The 21,522-nt window shown below is 58.6% G+C and overlaps 5 protein-coding genes across 10 annotated transcripts; 2 read left to right on the top strand and 3 right to left on the bottom strand.

Annotated features, from left to right (window-relative positions):
* Nucleotides 1–110: 110 nt before the first annotated feature.
* On the top strand, nucleotides 111–3,051 carry LOC308521619 (lymphocyte antigen 6 complex locus protein G6f-like; the record flags this gene model as incomplete). The annotated part of the gene is made up of 6 exons (XM_081094674.1): nucleotides 111–168; nucleotides 657–986; nucleotides 1,068–1,331; nucleotides 2,296–2,451; nucleotides 2,629–2,695; nucleotides 2,826–3,051. 6 exons carry the CDS (start codon nucleotides 111–113, stop codon nucleotides 2,848–2,850), a joined length of 900 nt encoding a protein of 299 aa, XP_080950800.1. The 3' UTR covers nucleotides 2,851–3,051.
* Nucleotides 3,052–4,556: 1,505 nt separating this feature from the next.
* LOC308521518 (lymphocyte antigen 6G6e-like) lies at nucleotides 4,557–5,702 on the bottom strand (the record flags this gene model as incomplete). Its single annotated transcript, XM_081094597.1, has 3 exons — nucleotides 4,557–4,759; nucleotides 4,896–5,021; nucleotides 5,651–5,702. The coding sequence occupies 3 exons, from the start codon at nucleotides 5,700–5,702 to the stop codon at nucleotides 4,557–4,559; spliced, it is 381 nt and encodes a 126-aa protein (XP_080950723.1).
* A 4,586-nt stretch (nucleotides 5,703–10,288) lies between these two features.
* LY6G6C (lymphocyte antigen 6 family member G6C) lies at nucleotides 10,289–13,391 on the bottom strand. Its single transcript, XM_081094793.1, has 3 exons — nucleotides 13,002–13,391; nucleotides 11,329–11,439; nucleotides 10,289–10,857 (listed from the first exon to the last, which is right to left on the bottom strand). Exons 1-3 carry the CDS (start codon nucleotides 13,051–13,053, stop codon nucleotides 10,646–10,648), a joined length of 375 nt encoding a protein of 124 aa, XP_080950919.1. The 5' UTR covers nucleotides 13,054–13,391; the 3' UTR covers nucleotides 10,289–10,645.
* Nucleotides 13,392–14,289: 898 nt separating this feature from the next.
* MPIG6B (megakaryocyte and platelet inhibitory receptor G6b) lies at nucleotides 14,290–17,631 on the top strand (the record flags this gene model as incomplete). 2 transcript variants are annotated; one of them, XM_081094876.1, is made up of 6 exons in its annotated part: nucleotides 14,290–14,383; nucleotides 14,531–14,881; nucleotides 15,022–15,112; nucleotides 15,426–15,466; nucleotides 15,582–15,680; nucleotides 15,804–17,631. In XM_081094876.1, 6 exons carry the CDS (start codon nucleotides 14,290–14,292, stop codon nucleotides 15,875–15,877), a joined length of 750 nt encoding a protein of 249 aa, XP_080951002.1. In that variant the 3' UTR covers nucleotides 15,878–17,631. The 2 variants fall into 2 exon arrangements, with proteins under 2 accessions (XP_080951002.1, XP_080951001.1); XM_081094875.1 differs by having other exon boundaries at nucleotides 15,601–15,680.
* Nucleotides 16,381–21,377, bottom strand: DDAH2 (DDAH family member 2, ADMA-independent). Of its 5 annotated transcripts, none has more exons than XM_081094869.1 (7): nucleotides 21,134–21,377; nucleotides 19,975–20,337; nucleotides 19,789–19,888; nucleotides 19,578–19,651; nucleotides 19,323–19,442; nucleotides 18,432–18,581; nucleotides 16,381–18,254 (listed from the first exon to the last, which is right to left on the bottom strand). In XM_081094869.1, the coding sequence occupies exons 2-7, from the start codon at nucleotides 20,269–20,271 to the stop codon at nucleotides 18,138–18,140; spliced, it is 858 nt and encodes a 285-aa protein (XP_080950995.1). In that variant the 5' UTR covers nucleotides 20,272–20,337; nucleotides 21,134–21,377; the 3' UTR covers nucleotides 16,381–18,137. The 5 variants fall into 5 exon arrangements, with proteins under 5 accessions (XP_080950995.1, XP_080950996.1, XP_080950998.1 ...); XM_081094870.1 differs by having other exon boundaries at nucleotides 19,975–20,333; nucleotides 21,134–21,339; XM_081094872.1 differs by having other exon boundaries at nucleotides 19,975–20,333; nucleotides 21,159–21,298.
* Nucleotides 21,378–21,522: the final 145 nt, after the last annotated feature.

Consider the following 21,522-nt stretch of genomic DNA (forward strand, 5'->3'; position numbering starts at 1 on the left):
CCCAACTTCCCATCCCCTCCAGAGGCCTGTGTCACGCAGGCCTTTATCTGAGCTCTGTTTCCTCCCCGGGGACACCAAGTCCCAGGCAAGAGAACTTGAAAGGCTCTCCCATGGCGGTCTTATTCCTCCTCCTCCTCCTCCTCGGGGGGCTTCCTCAGGCTGCTGCAGGTAAAGAGCAGGAGGTGGGGACTCTGCAAGGCTGCCACTTCTCCTTAGGGGCCTGGGGCAGGCATCTGACTCAGGAAGGTAGATTTTCCCCAGCTGACCTCCCCCATCTCTAACACTGGGATAGACCCAGAGACCCTGAGGACCCAGGTCATGTGCAGTTTCCTTTAGAAAATGAGAATCGGTGAGTAACTGCTTCCCGAAAAGGAGAAATGAGAGGAAGAAATACGGGTATTTGCCAACTATTCCACCTTTTCTCTCTTGCCCTCCGGTTCCCTCATTCATTTGGGGAAAGGGAGGAAAGCCCCTACCCTCTCTCTCCATCTCACCGTTTTTGTAGCTGTCCCTTGCGAAGTGTGCTTATAGCCAGACCAGTGCCCGGAGACCTCAGGAAGGAAGGAAGCCAGGGGTTGGAGGTTGAGATGGGGGCGGAGGGGGGGGGGGTTTGATCTCATGGAGGTATCTGGCCTCACACAAGCCCCTCCCTACAGACAACATCCAGGCCATCTATGTGGCCTTGGGGGAAGCAATGGAGCTACCATGTCCCTTGCCACCCACCCTACATGGAGACGAACTCCTGTCCTGGTTCCGCAGCCCTGCAGCAGGCTCCTCCACTGCCCTGGTGACCCAAATCCAAGTGGCCAGGCCAGCCCCAGACCCTGGAAAGCCTGGAAGGGAGTCCAGGCTCAAATTGCTGGGGAACTACTCTTTGTGGCTGGAAGGATCCAAGGAGGGAGACGCTGGGCGGTACTGGTGCGCAGTGCTGGGTCAGCGCCACAAATACCATAACTGGCGGGTGTATGATGTCTCCGTGCTCAGAGGTGAGTGGGGGCATGAGACCAGGGGCCACTGGGAGATGGGGAAGCCCGAGCAAGGAACTGAGGGGCCCCTCTCTCCCACAGGATCCCAGTTATCTGCCAAGGCTGCAGATGGAGCGCCCTGCTCTGTCCTCCTGTGCTCTGTGGTCCCTGCCAGGCGCCTGGACTCTGTGACCTGGGTGGAGGGGAGGGGCCCTGTGAGGGGCCATGTGCAGACCTTCTGGGGCGACGGGGCTGCCCTGCTCTTGGTGTGTCCTGGGGAGGGGCTTCCTGAGTCCAGGGGCCGCAGACCCAGGCTCATCCGCTGCGTCGTGCCTCAGAACAAGGGGGTCAGCTTTAGCCTGGCAGGTAATGGGGTGCGGGGGGCAGGGGGGTATGGGAAATGTGTTCCTTCTGGCACATCCACCCTGCTGGCCAGGGGAGGAGGTGAGAAAGAGGCGAATTTGTTATTGGCCCGGTCAGGAGGGTGGTTTCTGGTGGAGCTGACCATCACTGCGGGAGGAGGTCCTTTCCGCCCTCAGCTGAAGCCGTAACCATAACCGAGGAGCGGGTGGTTAAGCCAGCTTTCTGGTGGAATAGACAATAGCCAGGATGGGGGAGAAGATTGCTGTGGAATGTGTCATTGTTTAAAAATAGGCTAACCTATGATTTGTGTAAAATATCCCATAGCAGAGAGGAAGAAAATAAGAATCATTGCTGGGGTAGTAATTGTCTTTTGAAGAAAAGATATATACACAGATGTTATAATGGCCATTGATAGTAAAGGCAGAAGGAGAAAAACATGTGATTGTTTTACCAGAAAAAGTCCATTATACAAAGAAAGAATGCCATTGGATGTGGAATAACCCTTTACACGCGGGAGGGAGGAGCACAGGGCCACTACTGCCATCAGCAAAGGTCAACCATGGCAGGGGCTGGGCTTTACTGCCCCGACACCCACTCGCCGACGGTGCCTGGCATGTGGTGGGCACTCAGCAAATGCTATGGAGTGAGTGACTGGAAGAATGAATACATGCAAAGCACTTTTTCCCCCTGAAAGGGTGGATTACTGTGCGGGGTATGAGGAGAATGACAGCATGGCTGGCGGTCTGCTCTGGAGTTAGCTGTCCGTGTGTGTTGGGTGTGGGAGGCGTTGGCTCATGGTCGGGGTGAGAGACCTAGAAAGGGGCAAAGTGGGGGTGGGTCCTGGGGACAAGGAAACTTCGGAAGTCTTCTTTTGGGAGAGCCCACCAGTCGATGTGGGACGCCTCTCTTTGGGGCACAGGGACAGACCCCCTCACTGCCTCCCTCCTTTCCTCTTGCCCTTATACAGCCCCCACGGATGCCTCCCCTGCCCTCTGTGCCCCTTCCACGGGCTGGGATGTGCCCTGGATCCTGATGCTGCTGTTCACAGCAGGCCAGGCTTTCGCCGTCCTGGTCCTCAGCATCATGCTCTGGAGGCGGAGGGTCCAGGGGGCTCAGTGCAGAGGTAAGAGCCCCCCCACCCCGCTCCCGCAGGGGAAGAAGAGAGCACTTGGGTGCAAGGTGGAGGGGGGCTCACATTGCCTTTGTACCCCATCTTCTCCAGGGGAGGGGAGGAGAGGGAAGGCAGCTCTGGGCTATCTGGTGGCTGTCTGCCTCCCTCCATGTGGCTCCTTCTCCCCAGATGCCTCGGTTCCTCAGTTCAAACCTGAAATCCAGGTCTATGAGAACATCCACTTGGCCCGTCTCAGGTGAGGAAGAACGAGGGGACAGAGGCTTCCATCCCCGAGGGCACTGGGCTGGGTGGACAGGAGTCCTGTTCCTGAGGCCGTAGGAATGGAAGTGTCCTTAACCCATCTTCCTGTTTCACAAAACCCACAGCCCACCGGCCCCCAAGGCCAGATGATCTCCGTGGCATCTGCTGGAGAGTGACCTGCGGTCTCCCTGGCACGTGGCACCCGAAAGAGCCCCTGAAAGTCTTGGCGAGAGGGGTGGGGTCGAGAGAGCTACTCCACAGCCGCTGGTCTCCCACAGACAAGCTGTGTGTGTTGTGGGGGGGGGGGGGGGGCGGAGAAAGGAGATTCATTATTTTGTGATGTCACCTTTGAAAAAGTGTGGTCTCCTATCTGTAGCAGCCAGTGGAGGGTGGCCCTGAACCCACAGGCCTGGGACTGAGGGAGCTGGTGCAGCTGGCGGGGAGCATGGTGCAGCTGGCAGGGGTGAGGAGGGTGGGGTGGGCAGAGAGGAGACAGAGGAATCCAGGGCCTTGAGCCAGAGGGCAAATGGGGGAAACTGAAGGGGAGGGAAGGGAGGAGACTCAGTCAGACCAAGGGATGAGATGATCAGAGGTAGAGAAGAATGGAAGCACGAAGCAGGGGGATTGAGGGACAGGGAGAATGGAAAGGAAACTCGAGTTGCCTCTAAATGAGGTCAACAGCTCTATCGTCACAAAGCAGAGGAGAGCTGAGAGAGAACAAGCACCTTCACTTAGACCCCAGACTCCCTTAGATGGAAGGGGAGGGAGCTGGGTCAATATGGGGCCCATGCTCGGCCCCACCCTGCCACCCTCCTTATCCTAGGCACTCCATTGTGGCATCCGGAGCAATGAGTCGCTTATGTCACCCTGACATCCTGGGATCCGAGTCACACACTATCTCCCTGGGCAGGCGTGTTCACGGGGCGGGAGTGTGCATTCCCGGGCGGGGCTGTGATGGGCCCTGCGTGCAGGGCTGTCTGGGAGCAGGGGCAGGTCTGGGCTGGTGAGGCAGGGACGCTCCCAGCTCACCACGCGGCAGGTCAGGCAGAAATGAGCTGGCCACCCAGCCACACCCTCACAGCAGCTCCTCCAGCGCCCTTTTGTGTATCTGCGCAAGCCTGGGCCTCGCTGGGAAAAGCTTTCTTGGAGGCTTTCTCACCTAAAGCCTCCACTCTGCAGTGGCTTCAGCTCATCTGTCGGCAGGAAGGAGGCGCGAATGACACACAGAGAACGAGATGACAATTATGGTCCGGGTTCCAGCCCCAGCGCAACCACCAAGAGCTACAGTTTGCTTTTAGAGAAAACACACACGCGCGCGCACACACAAACGCATGCACACACGTGCATGCACACACACACATGCACGCATACACATGCACGCACGCACGGCAGTGTTACCAGACCCCCAGATAGCACTTTATTAAATTCGCCCTTCATCATTCCCCAAGCCCTCCTTCCTAAGTTCCTGATCTACCAAATGGACCTTCCTTGGCAAGACAACCCTCCTCTCCATACATGGGGCCCCTGCCGTCCCCTTGCCTGGGACCCACAGCTCCATCAAGCACCTGCCTTGCCAGAGACCTGGGGCTTGGAGAGGGCATCAGCCTCAGTATCTAAAAACGACAAAAGACACAGAACAGCATTTTTATGAGGCCGGGCTCTGGGCAAGTTGTGGGGGCTGGAGCAGGGCCCACAGGAATCGGGTCTTGGAAGTGCTCTGCAAAGCTGTGGGGCCAGGGATCTGAGGCCTGTCTGTCAAGCCAGGATCTTGGCCACATCTCAAGTGTCAGGCAGGTGTCCCCAGGGCCGCGGAGACGGTGAGGGCGTCTGGGTTGAGGGCCGCAGCTCTGAGGAGGCTAGAGGAGGAGGGGGCTTCCGCAGGTGAAGCTGGCGGTGAGGAGCAGGGTGGGGAGCAGGGTCCTGGGGGCCGCGTTGCACAGGTCCTGGTCGCAGCAGTGGTGCCGCAGCGAGTAGGAGCGTGACCAGTAGGTGGCATGGCCAGGCAGAGGGCACTGGGCCCTGGGGAGGCAGCCTTTCCGCTGGATGACCTCACTCTGCTCTGTGGGAGGAAGGGGCGATGCTGAGGCCTGAGGCTGAGGCCGGGGTGGTCGGAGGTCGGGCCAGGGACAGCAGGGAGGGCAGGACTGAGGGGGTGGGGAACCATCTGGGGGAGGGCCGTTGGACCAGAGTCCTACCTGAGGTGCCGATGCTGACGCCACAAGCTTCATCATCCCCACACTCGGTGGGAACAGGGTAGCAGGGTTTGGCGAAGCTGCAGGTGTAACAGTGGAGCCGCCCCCGGGCAGGGAGAGTGGTGAGACCTGCCGGGTTGGTGGAGATCAGGAGGGTGGAGGAGAGACACACAGGCCAGGGGAGAGGCAGAGCCAAGATCCCAGACGGGGGGTGGGGGGGGGGGGTGGGGTGGGGGGGGGTGGTGGTGGTGGTGTGCACGGAGTGAGGGGCGGCTGAGGGGAGAGGGAAACGCTGAAAGGGAGCACGAGGGGGACAGAAGTAGGAAAGGAGACACGGACCAGGGAGAGGTTACAGGGAAAGAGGAAAACACAGATGTGAACAGAAGCCAAGAGAATCGGAGATGAGCTTAGAGAATGACAGAAGCCAGGGTAGGAGGCGGCAGTGAGGAAGTTTAGCGGTGGTGCCAGGACAGATGAAAACATCAAAACATCGGAATTGGCATTTACCAAGGAGCCCAGCGAAGGAGCAAGAGGTGAGATAGGGACGGGGACAGAGGCTCGTGCAGATGCCACGGGAAGACAGTCGATCTCCAGTGCCTTCCGAGGGACCTTGCCAGGCTGGCCTGAGGCCACCCCCGGTAGCTCCTCTTTCTAAACTCCTACAACTCTCCTTGGCATCTCTCAGACCCCCTCCCCAGCCCTCAGGCTTTTCCATGAACCCCGCCCGCTGCCCCAGAGGACCCCCAACCTACCCTTACCCAGCGCCCCACAGAAGAACAGGATGCAGAGGACGGCCCTGGAGGTGCCCATGGCTGTTCTATGGTGTCCAGGGCTCAGGAGTCCGGGAGACTGACTGCACCTGAGTGCCCCAGGTTGGAGAGCAGGAGCATCTGAGGCTGGGAGGAACCAGTAAACAAACACACCTAGGGAGCGAGAACCAGCCCACGTTCACCAGCCTGAGCAGCGGGCCTCTGCTCCTGCACCCCACACCTCCCTGGCCCCGCAGAAGCCTGCCCGCTGTTCTCTCAGCTGCTCTGAGCTCCGGAGTTGTCTGTCACCTTCCCTCCTAGTCCTCTTCCTTGCCCCCCTGCTCCCCTGCTTGTCTCAAGCTGTTTTCTGCTCTCTCAGCTCTTCTTGTCTTGGCTTTCTCTTTCCCCCTTCTCTGCACTAATGCTTTCAGGGTCACCCTCCAAACAGCCTTGGCCCAGATCCGTTTAAGTGTGGGGTCAACAACCTCCCTTCCACCCCAAACACACAACCCAGCTGCTTCAGGGAGGGCCCTTCGGATCCCTTCAAGCCCAGCATCCCTACCCCATAATGATCTCTCCCAGCTTTGCTACCGGACTTACACGTGAGGTCAGAGGGTCTGATGTGTCTCCACTGTGGTAGGTCAGTGAGGGGGGCCATGGAGACTAGGAAGAGGTGCGGGGGGATGGGGTTTGGGGGCAGGGGCAGGGGCAGCGTCTGGAAGACGGGTTAGAGAGACAGGAGGGGACAGCCAGCTGCAGAACCAGGCAGGACTATCCCAGGAGGACAGGACTGGGTGGGGCGGGCGTGGAGGCACAGCTCTGCTCAGAGCAGCAGTATTGGGGCTCTCCTTGTCTCAGGCCCTCTTCACACTCTCAAAAATTACTGAAGACCCCAAGAGCCTTTCGTAGTGAGTTATAGTAACATTTACTCTATTAGAAATCAAAACAGAACATTTTAAATAGGTTCACTTAAAAATTAGAACAATAAACCTGCCACATGTAAGCCAAACAGATTTTTGTGAAAAAGCACTTCTTTCCCAACAAAGATGGCTGGGCTCTCGTATCTACTTCCACACTCGGTCTGTTGGGTGCCGCTTTGGGTGCCCAGTGCCAGCTGAGGGAGACTCTGGCCTCCCTTTTCATTGCCGATAAAGCCCAGGGCAGCCCTGACCGGTTTGGCTCAGTGGATAGAGCATTGGCCTGCGGACTGAAGGGTCCTGGGTTCGATTCCGGTCAAGGGCATGTACCTTGGTTGTGGGCACATCCCCAGTAGGGGGTGTGCAGGAGGCAGCTGATCGATGTTTCTAACTCTCCCTCTCCCTCTCCCTTCCTCTCTGTAAAAAATCAATAAAATACATATTAAAAAAAAAAAAAAAGCCCAGGGCAAGGGTTGTAAGGCTGGCAGGGCAGGATGGGCGTGGGGGCCGTGGGAGGGAGGCACAGACATAGTGAACCCCCTCCTCGTGGGGCTGCCCTGGGTGAGAAGGCAGCCAAGGCCCCTGCCGCACAGGCTGGTTGCCCTCTGCCCAGGTGCAGCGCCCCTTCTCTGGGCCAGGACACCGCACCTGCCTCTGACTGCAGTGCCCCAGGCAAAGCTGGGACACCTATGGTGAGGGCCTCCTGTGCATCCATCGCATTGGCAAACCCCAACTAGCCCCGGGGTTGGAGCACGCTGTCTGGGAACTGAGTCCTGGTTCCCCCTTCCCCTAGCGCTTTCCTGCTTGCAGAACTTCCAGGGTCAGGCTGGGTCTGAGCTGTCTGTAGCTCCTTCTGTGCTCCTGACACTGAGCCCCTCAGGACCCCCTGTCTGCTGCCTGTGTGTCCACCTGCCCCCTCTTTGCTCTCCAGAATCTCACAGACCCACTCACGCACACGGTTAGAAAACCTCAGTCCCTTGAAAGCAGGGACCAAAATATTAAACCAGACTTCAACTTTCCAACATCAGCTAAGGACCAGGGAGGTGTGTGTGTGTTTGCATTTTTGTTCTGAAATGACTTTAGATTGACAGAAAAGCTGTAACAACAGTACAGAGAATGCCCATGTGCCCTTCCCCGCTTCCTCCGATGTGACATCTCACAACCAGAGGACAGCTGGCCTTGCACACGGAGGGGTCAGAGGTGCCACATCCGCTCAGTCACAGTCTGTGTATAACTTGTGACTCCCCAAAACTACCTACAAGTGTCCCTTGGTATCTGAGGGGGATTGTTTCCAGAACACCACCCCCACCCCTTTGCAGATACCAAAATCCCCCACGCTCAAGTCCCTTATAGAAAATGGCATTAAAAAATAAAATAAAATAAATAAAATGGCATAGAACAACGCACATACACTAGTCAGCCCTGTTTTCAGCCTGCAGTTGGTTGAATCTGCAGATGCGAAACCCGGAAAAGGAGGACCAACTGTATATTTATGGGGGGGGGGGGATCTTTATATAAGTTTAAACCCTTATTGTTCAAGGGCCAACTGTACAAAACCAGACAGTAACACCCGTGCGGCACTCTGACTGACCTGCAGGCCTTACTTCATTTAGCCCGTTGCTCCAGGGCCCGTCCCAGAAGCCCACATTGCCTTTGGCTCTCCTGTCTTTTTATTTATTTATTTATTTTAAAATATATTTTATTGATTTTTTACAGAGGAAGGAAAGGGGATAGAGAGTCAGAAACATTGATGAGAGAGATATATCGACCAGCTGCCTCCTGCACACCCCCCACTGGGGATGTGCCTGCAACCAAGGTACATGCCCTTGACCGGAATCGAACCTGGGACCTTTCAGTCCGAAGGCCGACGCTCAGCCAAACCGGTTACGGCTCTCCTGTCTTTTTAAATGCCCCCAATCTGTGACAGTTCTGAGTCTTTGTCTTCCTTGACCTTGAAACTTTTGAAGAGTCCTGGTAAGTTATTTTACTTTTAAAAAATATTTTTATTGATTTTAGAGAGAAAGGGAGAGGGAGGAAGGGAGGGAGAGAAACATCAATGATGAGAATCCTTGATCGGCTGCCTCCTGTACACCCGACACTGGGGATAGAGCCCACAACCCCATCATGTGCCCTGACTCAGAACGGAACCGTGACCTCCTGGTTCATAAGTCGATGCCCAACCACTGAGTCATGCTGGCTTTATCTGGTATTTTCACACAATTAGATTGAGCTCATGAGCTCTTGGCAAGAATTGCACAGACATGATGTTGGTCTTTAATGCAGCACACAGGGGGTCACAATGCCAGTGTGATAACTTTGATCACTTGGTTTTAGGGAGGCGTTTTCTGAGGGAGCAGAGAATCCCTTTGTGCTCCTTGAAATCCCATCTGCTCTGCCCCCGAAGGCAAGTCCTCCAGCCAGGAGGCTGACACCTCTGCCTCCGTCTCTCTCAGCCTCAGCAGCCATCACCGGCCAGCCTGTGCCACAGCACATCATTGCAATTAAGTGGAAACAAAGTTGGAGGGACTCACACCGCCCACAGGGCTGCACTGGAGGCCTGTGCGGCAGCCCTGTGGCAAGAACTGTGGCCCCGGCCTGCATCTTGGCTGCAGCACACAGCGCCCTGGCCTGGGTCTTACCAGGACTGTGGAGAGGATAGTGGGACTAGAAGACTGGAAGGGAGCAAGAGAATGAAGGGGATCTGAGGTGAGAAGACACACACTCCTCTGTGAGCCATTAAAATCTATCGACCAGCCCTCGCTGGTTGGGCTCAGTGGATAGAGCATCAGCCTGTGGACTGAAGGGTCCCAGGTTCGATTCCTGTCAAGAGCACATGCCCGGGTTGTGGGCTTGATCCCCAGTAGGGGGCGTGCAGGAGGCAGCCAAGCAATGATTCTCTCTCATCATTGATGTTTCTATCTATCTCTCCCTCTCTGAAATCAATAAAGATATTTTTTTAAAAAAAAATCTATCAACCACTCTAGAGCTGACTGGAAAATTCCATCTCCCTTTTGTCGATGGTAGGGCTGAAGGAGTAATAGGCCTAGTTTCAGGGTTATGATGATGCACTCCTTATCCGACCCAACCCCGGAGGACAATGGAGAAGCTGCCCTAAGTTACCCCTGGACCTTGTTGCTAGGGAGAACCTTCCTTAGAAACGAGGATCACCCAGGGGAGCAAGCGCTGGCTGAGTGGGGCTCACAGAGTCAATGAACCCGTTTGTCCGGGTTGTTCTCCTTTCCCGTTTGCAGCCTGGCTCCCAACAGGACTCTCAACTGAGAGGGGAAATAGATGGAAGCCTGTGCTAGGAGGTTCACTCGGTGCCCCACTTAGTAACCGGGCCAGGGGAGGCCTCTGACTAACCTTGGGACTGACACCTGCAAAGAGGGTCCCGGGTCCCACCCCCCTGCGATTTTCCTACCCTTTTGGGGAGCCCTCAAGCCGGCTGCACCTCCTTCTTGGCAGTCCCTGAGGTGTGACCTGCGTCTGAGATAAGGATTGTCTCCAAACACTGGCACCTGTGTGCCACCCCCATGCTGGAAGGGAGGGTGGATGCCGGAAAAACCTGTTTCTCCATTTGCCTCAGCCCAGCCGCCAGGGAAACTCCCTGAAGGGTCTGGGGAAGGGTGGGGGCTGAGAGGGTTATTTCTGAGATGGGGGGGCGGAGGGCGCGCGCGCGGGGGGGGGGGGGGCGCTGACAACAGGTCTCCTGACAATAAATGCACAACTTATCAGACACAGGCATTTATTACTCAAAATGGAAAGAGGTGAGCAGGGCAAGGTCCTCAGGTCTTCTCTCGAGCCCTCACGGGGGACAGGCCCGGACCCCAAGTCCTCCCTAAGCAGGGCCCAAAGGGGAGCCCTTCTGGGGCCGTGGGAGAGCTGGAGGGAAGCGGGAAGGGACTCAGCAGAGCCGAGAGGAGGGTGTGGGTAGAATGACTGATAGGGCGACTGCTGTCCAATCAAAGAAATGTGAAGGTCTGAGAAATGTTTCCCGAGCAAAGGGAACTAGGGGAGGCCGCTGTGGGCAGCCAGGGGTCCGGAGGCACAGGGAGAGGCTCCGGCTGAGGCTGGGGAGGGGTGAGTGTCAGTGCAGCAGCCAGAGGCCGGCGCCCGCCAAGGAGGTGAGGACCAGGCCCAGGGCCGGGGCGGGCCGAGGGGCCGGGCTGTTGCAGTTGTCCTTCTCGCAGCAGGTGGTGTTGTAGGTCAGGCCCAGCTTGTGGTTGGTTTGGTTCAAGGCCTCCCGACAGGGCTCCGCAGTTGTGCCACAGCGAAGGTTGGAGAAAACCCACATCTTGCCTGGGGGTAGGAGTGGGCAGTGGTGTCAGCTGGGATGGGCACCTGGGATGCTTGTGTCCACTTCCCCGCCCCATGCACTCACTCAGCCTCCTTTCCTCCCCATGCTGCCCAGCTCCCCCTTCTCTCTCTCTTCTCAGTCTCATCTTCCTGCTGACTCCCAGAGCCCGCCCTTCGCCCTTCGCCCGGTCCCAGTCCTGTCACTGCCGGCTGGGATGCCTTGGACCTGTTACTGCCGCTCTCTGAGGCTGTCTCCTCAGTGTAACAACAGCCACATCATAGGGTTGTCATGAACATGAATTGAAACAATCCATGTAGACACACAGAATGGGGCCTGGTATGAGATAATTTTTGGCCAATAGTTCTCACTGCTGTCATTCTCTGTTCCAGCTCAGCCTTAGCCCCAGTTGGGCCTCAGTCTCAGCCATAGAGTCTCCCACCGGCCCCGGTCCCCGCTAAAGAAGGGCAGATTACCGAGGTACACATTTGTTGTCAGGCATTTCTGTCCTGGTTCCAGACGGCAGGACGTCCGGTCCACACAGCCCAGCACGGGGACCTTGTAGCAGGAGTGGCAGCGAATGTCAGCTGGGAAGACACAAGTCAGGCTGAGGTGATGGGGTGTCTGACTCACCTGGGACTGAGCCCCGGGGGGGGGGGGGGGGCTGGGGGGGAGGGGGGCGGAGAACTAGTGCAGAAGGTGTTCTGACCGGTTTGGTCTGAGAGGGACAGAGCAGGTGAGTGGCAGAGAAGAAGTGGAAGTGGTGAGGGTGGAGTTGTTGCTCTGTGAACAGCCCACGCCCTAACTACCTTTCTCCACTCCACTCCACCTGGGGATGAGTCAGGAGGGCAATGCTACCAACAGCAGCAGCACGGGGCTGGGCTAGACGGAAAGTGAGAATTCCCTGGGACAGAGGCAGTGGGGAAGAAGATGAAAGAATTCAAAGGAGGTCACAGGTAGAGACTTGAAATAGGAAGAACTATTCAAAATAAAAATCATGGCCCTCGCCAGCTTAGCTCAGTGGATAGGGCGTCGGCCTGCGGACCTAAGGGTCCCGGGTTCCATTCCAGTCAAGGTATATGCCTGGGTTGTGGGCTCGGTCCCTAGGAGGAGGCATGCAGGAGGCAGCTGATCAATGATTCTCCCTCATCATTAATGTTTCTATCTCTCTCCCTCTCCCTTCCTCTCTGAAATCAATAAAAATACATTTAAAAAATAAAAATAAAAATCATGGAGGATACAGCACATGCAGAAACGGCTTGGAGCTTGAAGCTGGCAAGAAGGCCATGTGCGGCCAGCTTTAGCAATTTACTCTTCACCTCCTGTGCCCACCGAGCGCGTGGGAAGAGGCCCCGACCTGAAGGAATCCTCTCCCCCAGGAGCTCTCCGCAGAAAGGAATACTATCCAGGGGGCAGATCTGGCTCCGCCTGGGAGCAGAAGGTGGCAGCCCAGAGTTTCTGCCTCGGCTAATCCAAGGTTTGGGCATGCAAGTTTTGGTGAAGGAGGGATTTGGTCCAAGGGTGAACAAGTCTGTGACTGCCCCTCACCCTGGGGGTGAGCAAGCCTGGCATTCCCTCCCTAGAAGGCTGGGGAAATCTCCCTGGTGCCCTAGAAGGTTCTAAGAAGTCACTGGCACCTTCCAGAAAGCTTGTGTCTCTGGGGGTACGTGCCCCCGAGAGGAGCAGGAGGCATCTAGGAAAGGCTGCTGCTCGAGAGACTGAGCATGAAGTCCCTGATGGAGCAGATGACAGGTGGGGTGCAAAAGAAGTCCCAGGCGGGGTGCCTAGGCTCTGGGAGGATGCCCTGCCGAGCGCAGCCGAGAGAGGAGAAAGCAGGTAAGCTGCATCTTGGTGGGTTTTCCACTGGAGTGGGGCTGGCAGGGGAACTGGTATTAGGGTGCCCAAGAAGGGGGCACCTTGGACTGGGGAAAGGGGACCTGGAACCCTGGCTTGATAGAAGAGTGGGTCTTGGAGGTGGGAACATGAGTCCTTTGAGAATGGAGCCAGGATCCTGTCACAGGAAGACCTGGTTCTGGAAGCACAGAACTCAGCCATTTGGGGCCAGGGGTGCTTGGGGTCCTGAGGAGTGGGTAATGTGGGGTGGGGGTGGGGCAGGGTGAACCTGGCCCTTGGGGCCCCAGGTGCTTACCTGAGACCCAGCAGAGCAAAGAAGACAAGGCGAGCAGCAGAAGGCCTTTCATGGTGAGGGTCCTGAGAATGGTAGCAACTGCAGCAGCCGACAGAGCAGATTTCGGGGACCCAGCTCTGGGGGTTGGGTGGCCTTTTCGAATTTATACTCCCAACAGTCCCTCCCTTCCCTGCCTCTGGGGGCCCCTCCTCCCCATTATGGTGGGAGGGACTAAATGGGACTGACTGGGGGAGGGGAGAGAGCTGAGGGAGGTGGGGCAGGATTGGGGTGGAATGTAGGTGAGCCATTTTGGTTCTTGGTTTCAGAGGAAGGTGCTCCTCCTGGCGCCCCTGCCCACAGCCCTGCGTGCCCAGTCCTCTGTTCTCCCAAGAGGCATCACCAAAGGCCCCTGCAATGTTGCAGCCCCCGCCCCGGGCAGCTGCTGGTTCCTGGGAAATAGACAATGAGTGTGGCCCAAGACGACTGCCAATTTTGGATCCCTGGGGCCACTGGTAGAACATGTGGGCAGAGATTTTGGATGGAAAGAGCCAAATTAATCTCAATTCAGCTCCTATTTGGTCTTCCCAGCCACTGTTCAGCCACAGGATTAAGGAGTAGGGTTTGTGGTGTCACCAAAGGTGTCTGTGATGTCACAGCAGCAGAGGCCTGGGCTGGGCTGGGCGGGCCTCAGGTGCGCTGTCCAGCGAAGGCCGGTGAAGTCCTGGATGCCCAGCGGGTGCACCCACTCCAGGGGCCATCCGACCAAAACCTGCCGGTCCAGGCGGTGCGTGGCTGAGGGACCGCGTGGGCACAGAGGCAGGAGGCAGGGAGCCCTTTCCGTAAAAACAGACAGTGAGACAGTGGAAAGTACTTCGTGTTCCCGTGAGTCACCCTGTCCTGGGCGTTTGAGGAGTCATTTAGTTCTCACAATCCTGTACAACGCAGGTGCTTTTGTAGATGAGCCAACAGGCCCAGAGAGGTTAGGCGACTTGCCCACAGCACGCAGCCAGCAGTGGTGAAGGCAGGTTTTGAACCCGGCCGGGATGCAGAATTCGTGATGCTCCGACCTGCTCGGTTGCAGGAGTGAATGCCTGGGAAATGCTGGCGCCAACGGCCGAGCGCGCACAGCCAGGGAGCATTGTTTGAGGGCGGTGAGCTTGCCTGAGCGCTCCCAGAGGCATCCGGGATGCGGGGGCCCCGCCCCTCTTATCGGAGCCCCCAGCCCCGCCGACCCCCGCTCCCCGCCCCCCATTTCCCTCCGGTCTCCTCCGCTGATTCACTCGCCTTCTCTCCCCGCCTCATCCCAGCCATGGCCCTGGTTCTGCAGCTACTGCTGCTGCTGCTGTGGAGGGCTCAGGGGGACCCCGCGGGCAGGCTGTCCCTGGGGAATCAGCATGAGCGAGGCAAGTCGGAGGCCCGGGGCGGGGGCGACTGCGGAGCGGGATGTGTGCGCAGACCCAGGACGGCGGGAGAGGGGAGGGGAGGGGAGCGGAGGGGGAGTCGCCTCGCCTGTGGACTTGCCCTAACCACCCCGGCTCTGCCTCCCGTAGTTTCCTTGGACGGCCGTCCCGGGGACCGGGTGAATCTCTCCTGCGCAGGGGTCTCCCATCCCATCCGCTGGGTCTGGGCGCCCAGCTTCCCGGCCTGCAAGGGCCTGCCCAAAGGACGCCGCCGGATCCTGTGGGCATCTTCGAGCGGGACCCCCACCGTGTCTCCTGCCCAGCCCTTTGCCGGCCGCCTACGAGTCCTGGACCACCCTGGTATCCGGCGGCTAGAGCTGCTTCTGAGCGCAGGGGACTCGGGCACCTTCATCTGCAGGGGCCGCCACGAGGACGAGAGCCACACGGTGCTCCACGTGCTGGGGGACGCGGCCGACTGCAGGGGGTCCGGGCCCAGCCTGGGTAGGTCGAAGCCCCCGCGCGCAGGGGGACTTCAAGCGGAGACCTCCCGACGGGGAGAGGAGCCTTGGTTGGGATTCCTGAGAGGGAGAGCTGGCTGTGTGCCCTCGAACCGCTGACCACGCCCTTCCCCGCTCCCCCAGGGTCCGTGTATCCCCAGCTCCTGATCCTACTGCTGGGCGCCGGGCTGGTGCTGGGACTAGGAGCGCTGGGTGCGGTCTGGTGGCAGCGCAGGTGAGCTCGAGGGGCGCGGCCAGAGGCGGGAGGGTTTCCGAAGACAAACGCCAGATCTGGAGCCTTGGGGTGTGGCTCGGTTTGGAGAACAGGGGTGAGGCCGCAGGCTGGCGGGTGGAGCCCTGGCTGGGGAAGCTCAGCTGAGGCAGGATCCGAGCGGGGAGGGAACCGCCCGTGGGGTGGAGCCTGCATTCTCCTGCGGACCGAACCTGCAAGTCGCAGGGCGGTGGTGGGCGCGGCCTGGAGCCGCCGAGAACGAGAGAGACAACACTGGTGGCTCTTAAAGACGATGACTGTTCCACATCCCTGACAGGCGCTCGCCTCCACGCCCGCCGCGGCCACTCCCCAGATCTGGTGAGCCTAACCCCACCCTTTTCCTTTTCCTACCCGCACATCCCGACCCCGCAATTCCCGAGTCTGAGCCCTTGCAGGGAGCAGACAAGTTGGTCACCTTCTCTCAACCCTTCAGCTCTGTCCCCCTCACATAGTCCCACGAGTGAAAGCCGAGCCCCAGAGACCAGCAAAGGCCGAGGAGCCCAAGACTGCGGGGGACCTGGACCAGGAGTCGGTGAGGGCTTGGGGATGGGCAGACCCAGCCAGGATCCCTGAGAAAACTGGACCGAGAGAGACAGAGGCCTGGATTGCTAAGGAATCAGACTTCCGAGACACTGCCCTCCTCCCCACCCTGCAGAGCCTGCTCTACGCAGACCTGGATCGCGTGGCCCTCAGCCAGCCCTGCCGGCGGACCCCAGCGGCCCCTGCTGACTCCTCCACCATCTATGCAGTTGTCGTTTGAAGGAAAGCCCTTACTCCAAACTTCACAAGCTGGGGGCTCCAGCTCTCCAGAACTACCCTCTCCCTCTGCGACTCTCCCCTGAAAATGAAGGCACCATAGGACAGAAAGGAGCACTAGACCGGGCGTCAGGAGGCCTGGCTTCCAGGCTGCCTCTGCCACTGATGTTGCTCCTTCAGCTACCCCGCCTCCTGTGCCCTCCATGTGTCCTTTACCGCTGGCGCCCTCTCTAAAGCTCACCGAGACCTGTTTCCCACCTCAGCCTCCAAGAGAGTCGCCCCATCTCTTCCCTCCCTTCCAGTCAAGCTCCTTGAGCCAGGGGTTACACCTGCCTCCTCCATGTTCTTCTCCTGCACTCTGCTCCCATGAGGCTGCCAGTGAGGTCCTCATGGCCACGCCCAGCAGACATTCTTTAGCATTCATCTGGTTGGCTTTTGATTACTCCCTTCTTTAAGCTGTGTTTCTTTCTTTGTTTAAAAAAATACATTTTATTGATTTTTTTTACAGAGAGGAAGGGAGAGAGGGAGAGAACTAGAAACATCGATCATTTGCCTCCTGCACACTCCCTACTGGGGATGTGCTCGAAACCAAGGTACAAGCCCTTGACCGGAATCGAACCTCGGACCCTTCAGTTCGCAGGCCAACGCTCTATCCACTGAGCCAAACCGGTTAGGGCAAAGCTGTTTTTCATTAATGCTGATGTCTTCCTTCTGGACTCCTCTTCCTTTCTCCTTACCGCCATGGTATTCCCCACCATTCTAGGTTTGTCCCTTTATCTTCCTCTTCTGGGAAGTTATCCACAGTGGCCTCAGCCCTCACCTTGGCAAATGACACCCAGAACTCTCCAGCTCAGGTGCCAGCTGAGGGGTTTCCAAACTGTCCTTCAGACACCCCTGTCTATCTGACCCTACACATTGTCATACAGCATGTCCAAGACTCATCGTCATCTCCAAACCTCTCACTCAGTCCTCCTCCGTATTCCCTCTTGATCAACCCTCTTGCCCAGGCCAGAAACTGAGTCATGCAGCATCCTTCCTGTCACACAATGAACCAAGTCCTTCTGTTCTATTTTAACATCATTGTCAAATCCACACCCTTCTTCATGCCCAGCACTGCCACCTAAATGTATGCTCCTCATCTCCTGGATTACCCAGAAACCCACCTCATCCTTTTTCCCTTGCCCTCCTCCCTGAAGGCAGGTAGATCCTCCCCAAATACTAACTTACTTCTGACAGCCTGTATTTCAGATCTGTAGTATTTCCTTCCTTAAGCGTCAGCCCTGGGCCCAGGGGCCTTGGCTTTGGGTACACAGAAGTGCAGCACTCTGTCTACTCTCTAGGCTTATGCCTGTCACATCACATACACACACCAGCCTTGGAGAAATCGCCCACAGGCCCCAAGTGCTGTATGCCTTTGTCCGGTGCAAAGATGCCTTCTTCATGGATTACACTTTTCCTTCCTCTCTACTACCTGCCTTGCTGGTTCTTACTCATCCTCAGGACTCAGTTCAAGTGCAGCCTTCCGGAAGCCGTTCCCGATCCCTTGCCACACTGCATACATTTTGATGCCCTGGGAATCCCCTTGTTTCTCTCATAGCAATAGCCTCCTGTGACTTGTTCCATCACAACCTGTCTTTCTGTTTGAAAACAATGTTCAAGAATTGTGAGTTCCCTGATATCAGGAGATGGCCCTTTTCATAGCACTGCTAAGCCTCAGTAAATGAGTCAACAAAAATGAGTATTTCTGCAAGTGTTATTTCTTCCTATCAACAACGATGGTGGGTTAGTAATCTAACAATCTCTGAGTCATCTGAGCTTTAGATAAATTCAGCAAGTAATCCACCCATGCTCTCTCTCCTCTGCCCTGTACATGCTTGCGCCCGAGCACCTATGATACAGGGCTGGGCAATGAGTCAGCGAGTGCCTAATGAGGGTTTGAGGAATCAAAGAGGCCTCCTTCCCTCACTATCCCCAACCTCAGGTTTCAGCCCTGCCCCTGTCCCTCTGCCCCAGTAAAACAGCAGCCACAGCCCAGTCGGAAAGGTCAGTTCTATTTTATTAGTTCTGGGAGAGAAGACTCACCCAATGATCTCTCTCCTTTTTCCCACACTATGCCCTCCCCCTACCTAGGGACCCTGTTCCCACTATTCACCATCCTTTGTCTAATCCTCCTTCCCCTTCTACTCCCTATACTGCCCTATCCCTGACCAGCCAAGACCCCAAGGCCAGGCCCTCAACTGTGGGGGCGTGTGCTGAGTACCAGGCAGAGGGAGCTGAGCCCAGCACCTGCCTTCTCCAGTTCCGAGCAGGACACAGGGACCAGGGTGACATCAGAGAGCTTCTGCAGTGCCTGCAGGGAGGACATGGGATGGGGAGATGGGAGTGAGACAACCACACACCCCTTGCGGCCAGAACGGTCCCACTCAGGCTTCCAGGTAAGGACTCCCTCCCTCCTCCTCCTCCTAGGAAGGCCTGAGATGCTTTTCTCTGGTGGTGGTTGGTGGAGCTTCTGTCCTCCTCCCCTCACCTCCTGGCTGTTGGGCAGGTCCCCCCCTCCACGGTGCAGGAGGAAAGGGGGCACACCAGGCAACCCAGGACGCAGAAAGAGACAGTCAGCGGCTGCATCATCTGGGAGGGTCAGGGAGGCGTAGGGGTGGTCCGTCAGCACCGCCATGGCCTGGTGTAGAGGAAAGAGGCAGCATTCAAGTCTCAGAGCCTCTGCACCCCGGGCCTGGCTGCCCTCCCAGGCTGAGTGCTGGGGACTGTTAGTTGGTGAAATAATCAGGACACAGCACATACTGGGAGTCACTCTTCTAAGCGCTTGAGTTACCTGTGCTAATTTCCACCTCAGATTCACATGCAGTTCTTTTCTTTTTTTTTAAAACATATTATTTATTTTTTACAGAGAGGAAGAGGGATAGAGAGTTAGAAACATCGATGAGAGAGAAACATCGATCAGCTGCCTCCTGCACACCCCCTACTGGGGATGCGCCCGCAACCAAGGTACATGCCCTTGACCGGAACCGAACCTGGGACCCTTCAGTCTGCAGGCCGAAGCTCTATCCACTGAGCCAAACCGGTCAGGGCAACACATGCAGTTCTTCCACCTGCAACCCCTTGGCCCCATCTCCCCTTCTTTGGCCCCCACCTATCGGCCCCAACCACCCTTCAAATCACAGCTCAGATGCCCCCTCTGGGGATTTTTGGGAGACCGTGTAAATGTAAATCGACTGTTCCCTGATCTCCATCGCCCTGCCCAGTTATACCTCCTGGTTTTCTCGCGTGTTTTCACAGATGAACTGCGCCCTGAGGGCAGGCGCTGGGGCTCATTTTCGAAGCCTCCCCCCTCCCCCCCCCCCGCCCATAGCCACGCCCACGTCCCTGGGCCCTGCCCCGCCCCGGCCCCGCCCCTGCTCACCCGGACCGCCTTCTGGGCAGCGTCGCTGCTGCCCGCCACCACCGTGCGGGGACCCCCCATGCCGCAGAAGCTGCGCAGGTGGCAGGGGCTGGAGACCGGCACTGTGGAGACGGCGAAGTCCTAGGGGAGCGAGGGGGCGTACTCAGGGCCCCGGGGAGGGGGGTACCCTCAGCCTTTCCCTCCACCGCCAGCTGCTCTCGGCCTCTCCCTCCTCGGCGCCCCGCACCCCGCCCCGAGGCTGTCCCCGCTGCTCACCCGGAACGTGTCGGCCACGATCTCGGCTCCTCGGTGGTTGGTCCACTTGGAGAGGCCCACGAAAAACTCCCGGCCTGCGCCCCGGAGGCCAAGAGGTTCAAGGGCGGGGGTGGGGGTGGGTGGGATGAGTTGGAAACAAGACCCGCGATGGCCCGGTCTCCCAAACCCTGCTCCCCTGTGCCAAGCTCCGGGGATGGGCACCCAGCCTCACCCGTGAAGAGGACATCAGTGCCATCCAGCGTCGCGTTCTCGTCCACCATCTCCACAATCCGGAGCCCCAGGTCCTGGAGGGCTTTGCGGACTCCATCCACCTTAGGGCGAGAGGAGCGGGCCGAGACATTCGCACCCCACTTCTTCCCTGAAGCCTCGGATGTCCCCCCGCGCCCCCGGGCGTCACCTCTGGCCTGCGGGCAGGACTCCAGGGCCGCGTGATCAGGGCCGTGTCCCCCTGGATCACGGCGGTGTCGCCGAGCAGAGGTCCCAGCGGCAGCGACTCTTCAGGAGGCAGTTCTAGCAGCTGAAGCCCCAATCGCTGCCTCAACTTACCCCCCAGCACCCCGTGCTCCCTCTGTGCTTTAGCCAGGTCCAGGGCAGGGAGGCCAGCCCCCGCACCCTCCCCGGACGCCAGGCTCTCCGGGACCCCGCGGATCAGGGCGTGGGAGCAGCGGCCCAGCCCCTCCCCCGGCGTCCCCATCCCATCCACACAGTCGCCCCCTCCGGCAGCGCTGACTTCTCAGTTTCCTCTTTTTACTTCAGCTGTCTGGGAGAAGAGACATGGGGGGGGGGGGGGGAGGGAGAGGGAGGGAGAGAGAGAGAGAGAGAGAACGCAGAGAAGGGCGTGGGAAGGTGGTTGAGAACGCGGGGTCTTCCTCTGGCCGCCGGGGCACCCCTCCCTCTGCCCACCCAACGCCCGCACCGTGGCGATCTGCTTCTTTAGGGGGAGTCCGAGGAGCAAGAGCAGGATCCCGTCATCTCCAAAACACCTGTTGCCCCCGCTCGGGGGCTTCGTGCGGTTCCTGCCCGGGGCCCCTCTGGCAGCCGCTAGGATGCGCTCACTCCCCAAAAATGCAGCGGCCCGCCCCCTTAACCCTCCGCTGCTGCGCGCCGTGCAGACCCGAAGTGCGGCGAGCAACCCACTAGGGTTGTGGGGCAGGAGGCAGCTGGGGAGAGAGGGCCTGGGGCATGGAAGTCTAGGGGCCAACTGAGAAGGGCGAGAGGGGCGAGGAGGAGTTAAATATCGTCTCCACCCAGCGGGGCACTCCGCTCCCAGCGCGACCCAGCCGGAACCAGACCGCGTCCCGGAGGACTGGGAGCGTCCAAACGAAATCCGGGGGGCGGGGAAACGGGGGGCGTGGCTCCGGGCGGCGGCGCCGCTCCAGGCTCCCGGACCCTTCCCTTCCCTTCCCTCCCGCTCTGCGTTCCCCAAAGTCCACCCCATTCAGCTCCGCAACTCAAATGCCGCCCCGCCCCCCGCACTCTGTCCGCGCTGGCACGGGCCCGGTACCCCGATCCCGGCCCCAACACAGTCCGGGGAGCACCGCCCGCTCCAGACTCACCTCCAGCGCCCACCCCCGCTCCTACCGCTCTGTGATCTCGGCTGGGGTCCCGACCCCCGTGAGGACAGAGTTGGCGGAGAAGAGCCCCGCTCCTCGAGCCTTGGGGGCTGGAGCTTTGGCTGCGAGGAGTCCCTGGGTAGGCGAGGGCCAGTGCTCCGGTGGGGCAGGGGCTCGGCGGTCTGGCGGCTCCAGGGCATTGTCTAAACGGGACAGGGCAGGGCTCCGCAGGCCACGCCCAGCCGCCCCGCGACGCCGCGCCCACTCCGCCAGGACTGCGCCCCCCTTCTCGGAACTGGGCCCCGCCCGGCGAGCGTTGCACAGGCCCACCCAGACATGGCCGCCCCTTCAGGCTGGGTAGCAAACGCAGCACGGACCCACGAGACAACACG

Source organism: Myotis nattereri, assembly GCF_964212035.1.
Source record: "Myotis nattereri genome assembly, chromosome: 6".
In the NCBI taxonomy this organism is placed as follows: domain Eukaryota; kingdom Metazoa; phylum Chordata; class Mammalia; order Chiroptera; family Vespertilionidae; genus Myotis; species Myotis nattereri.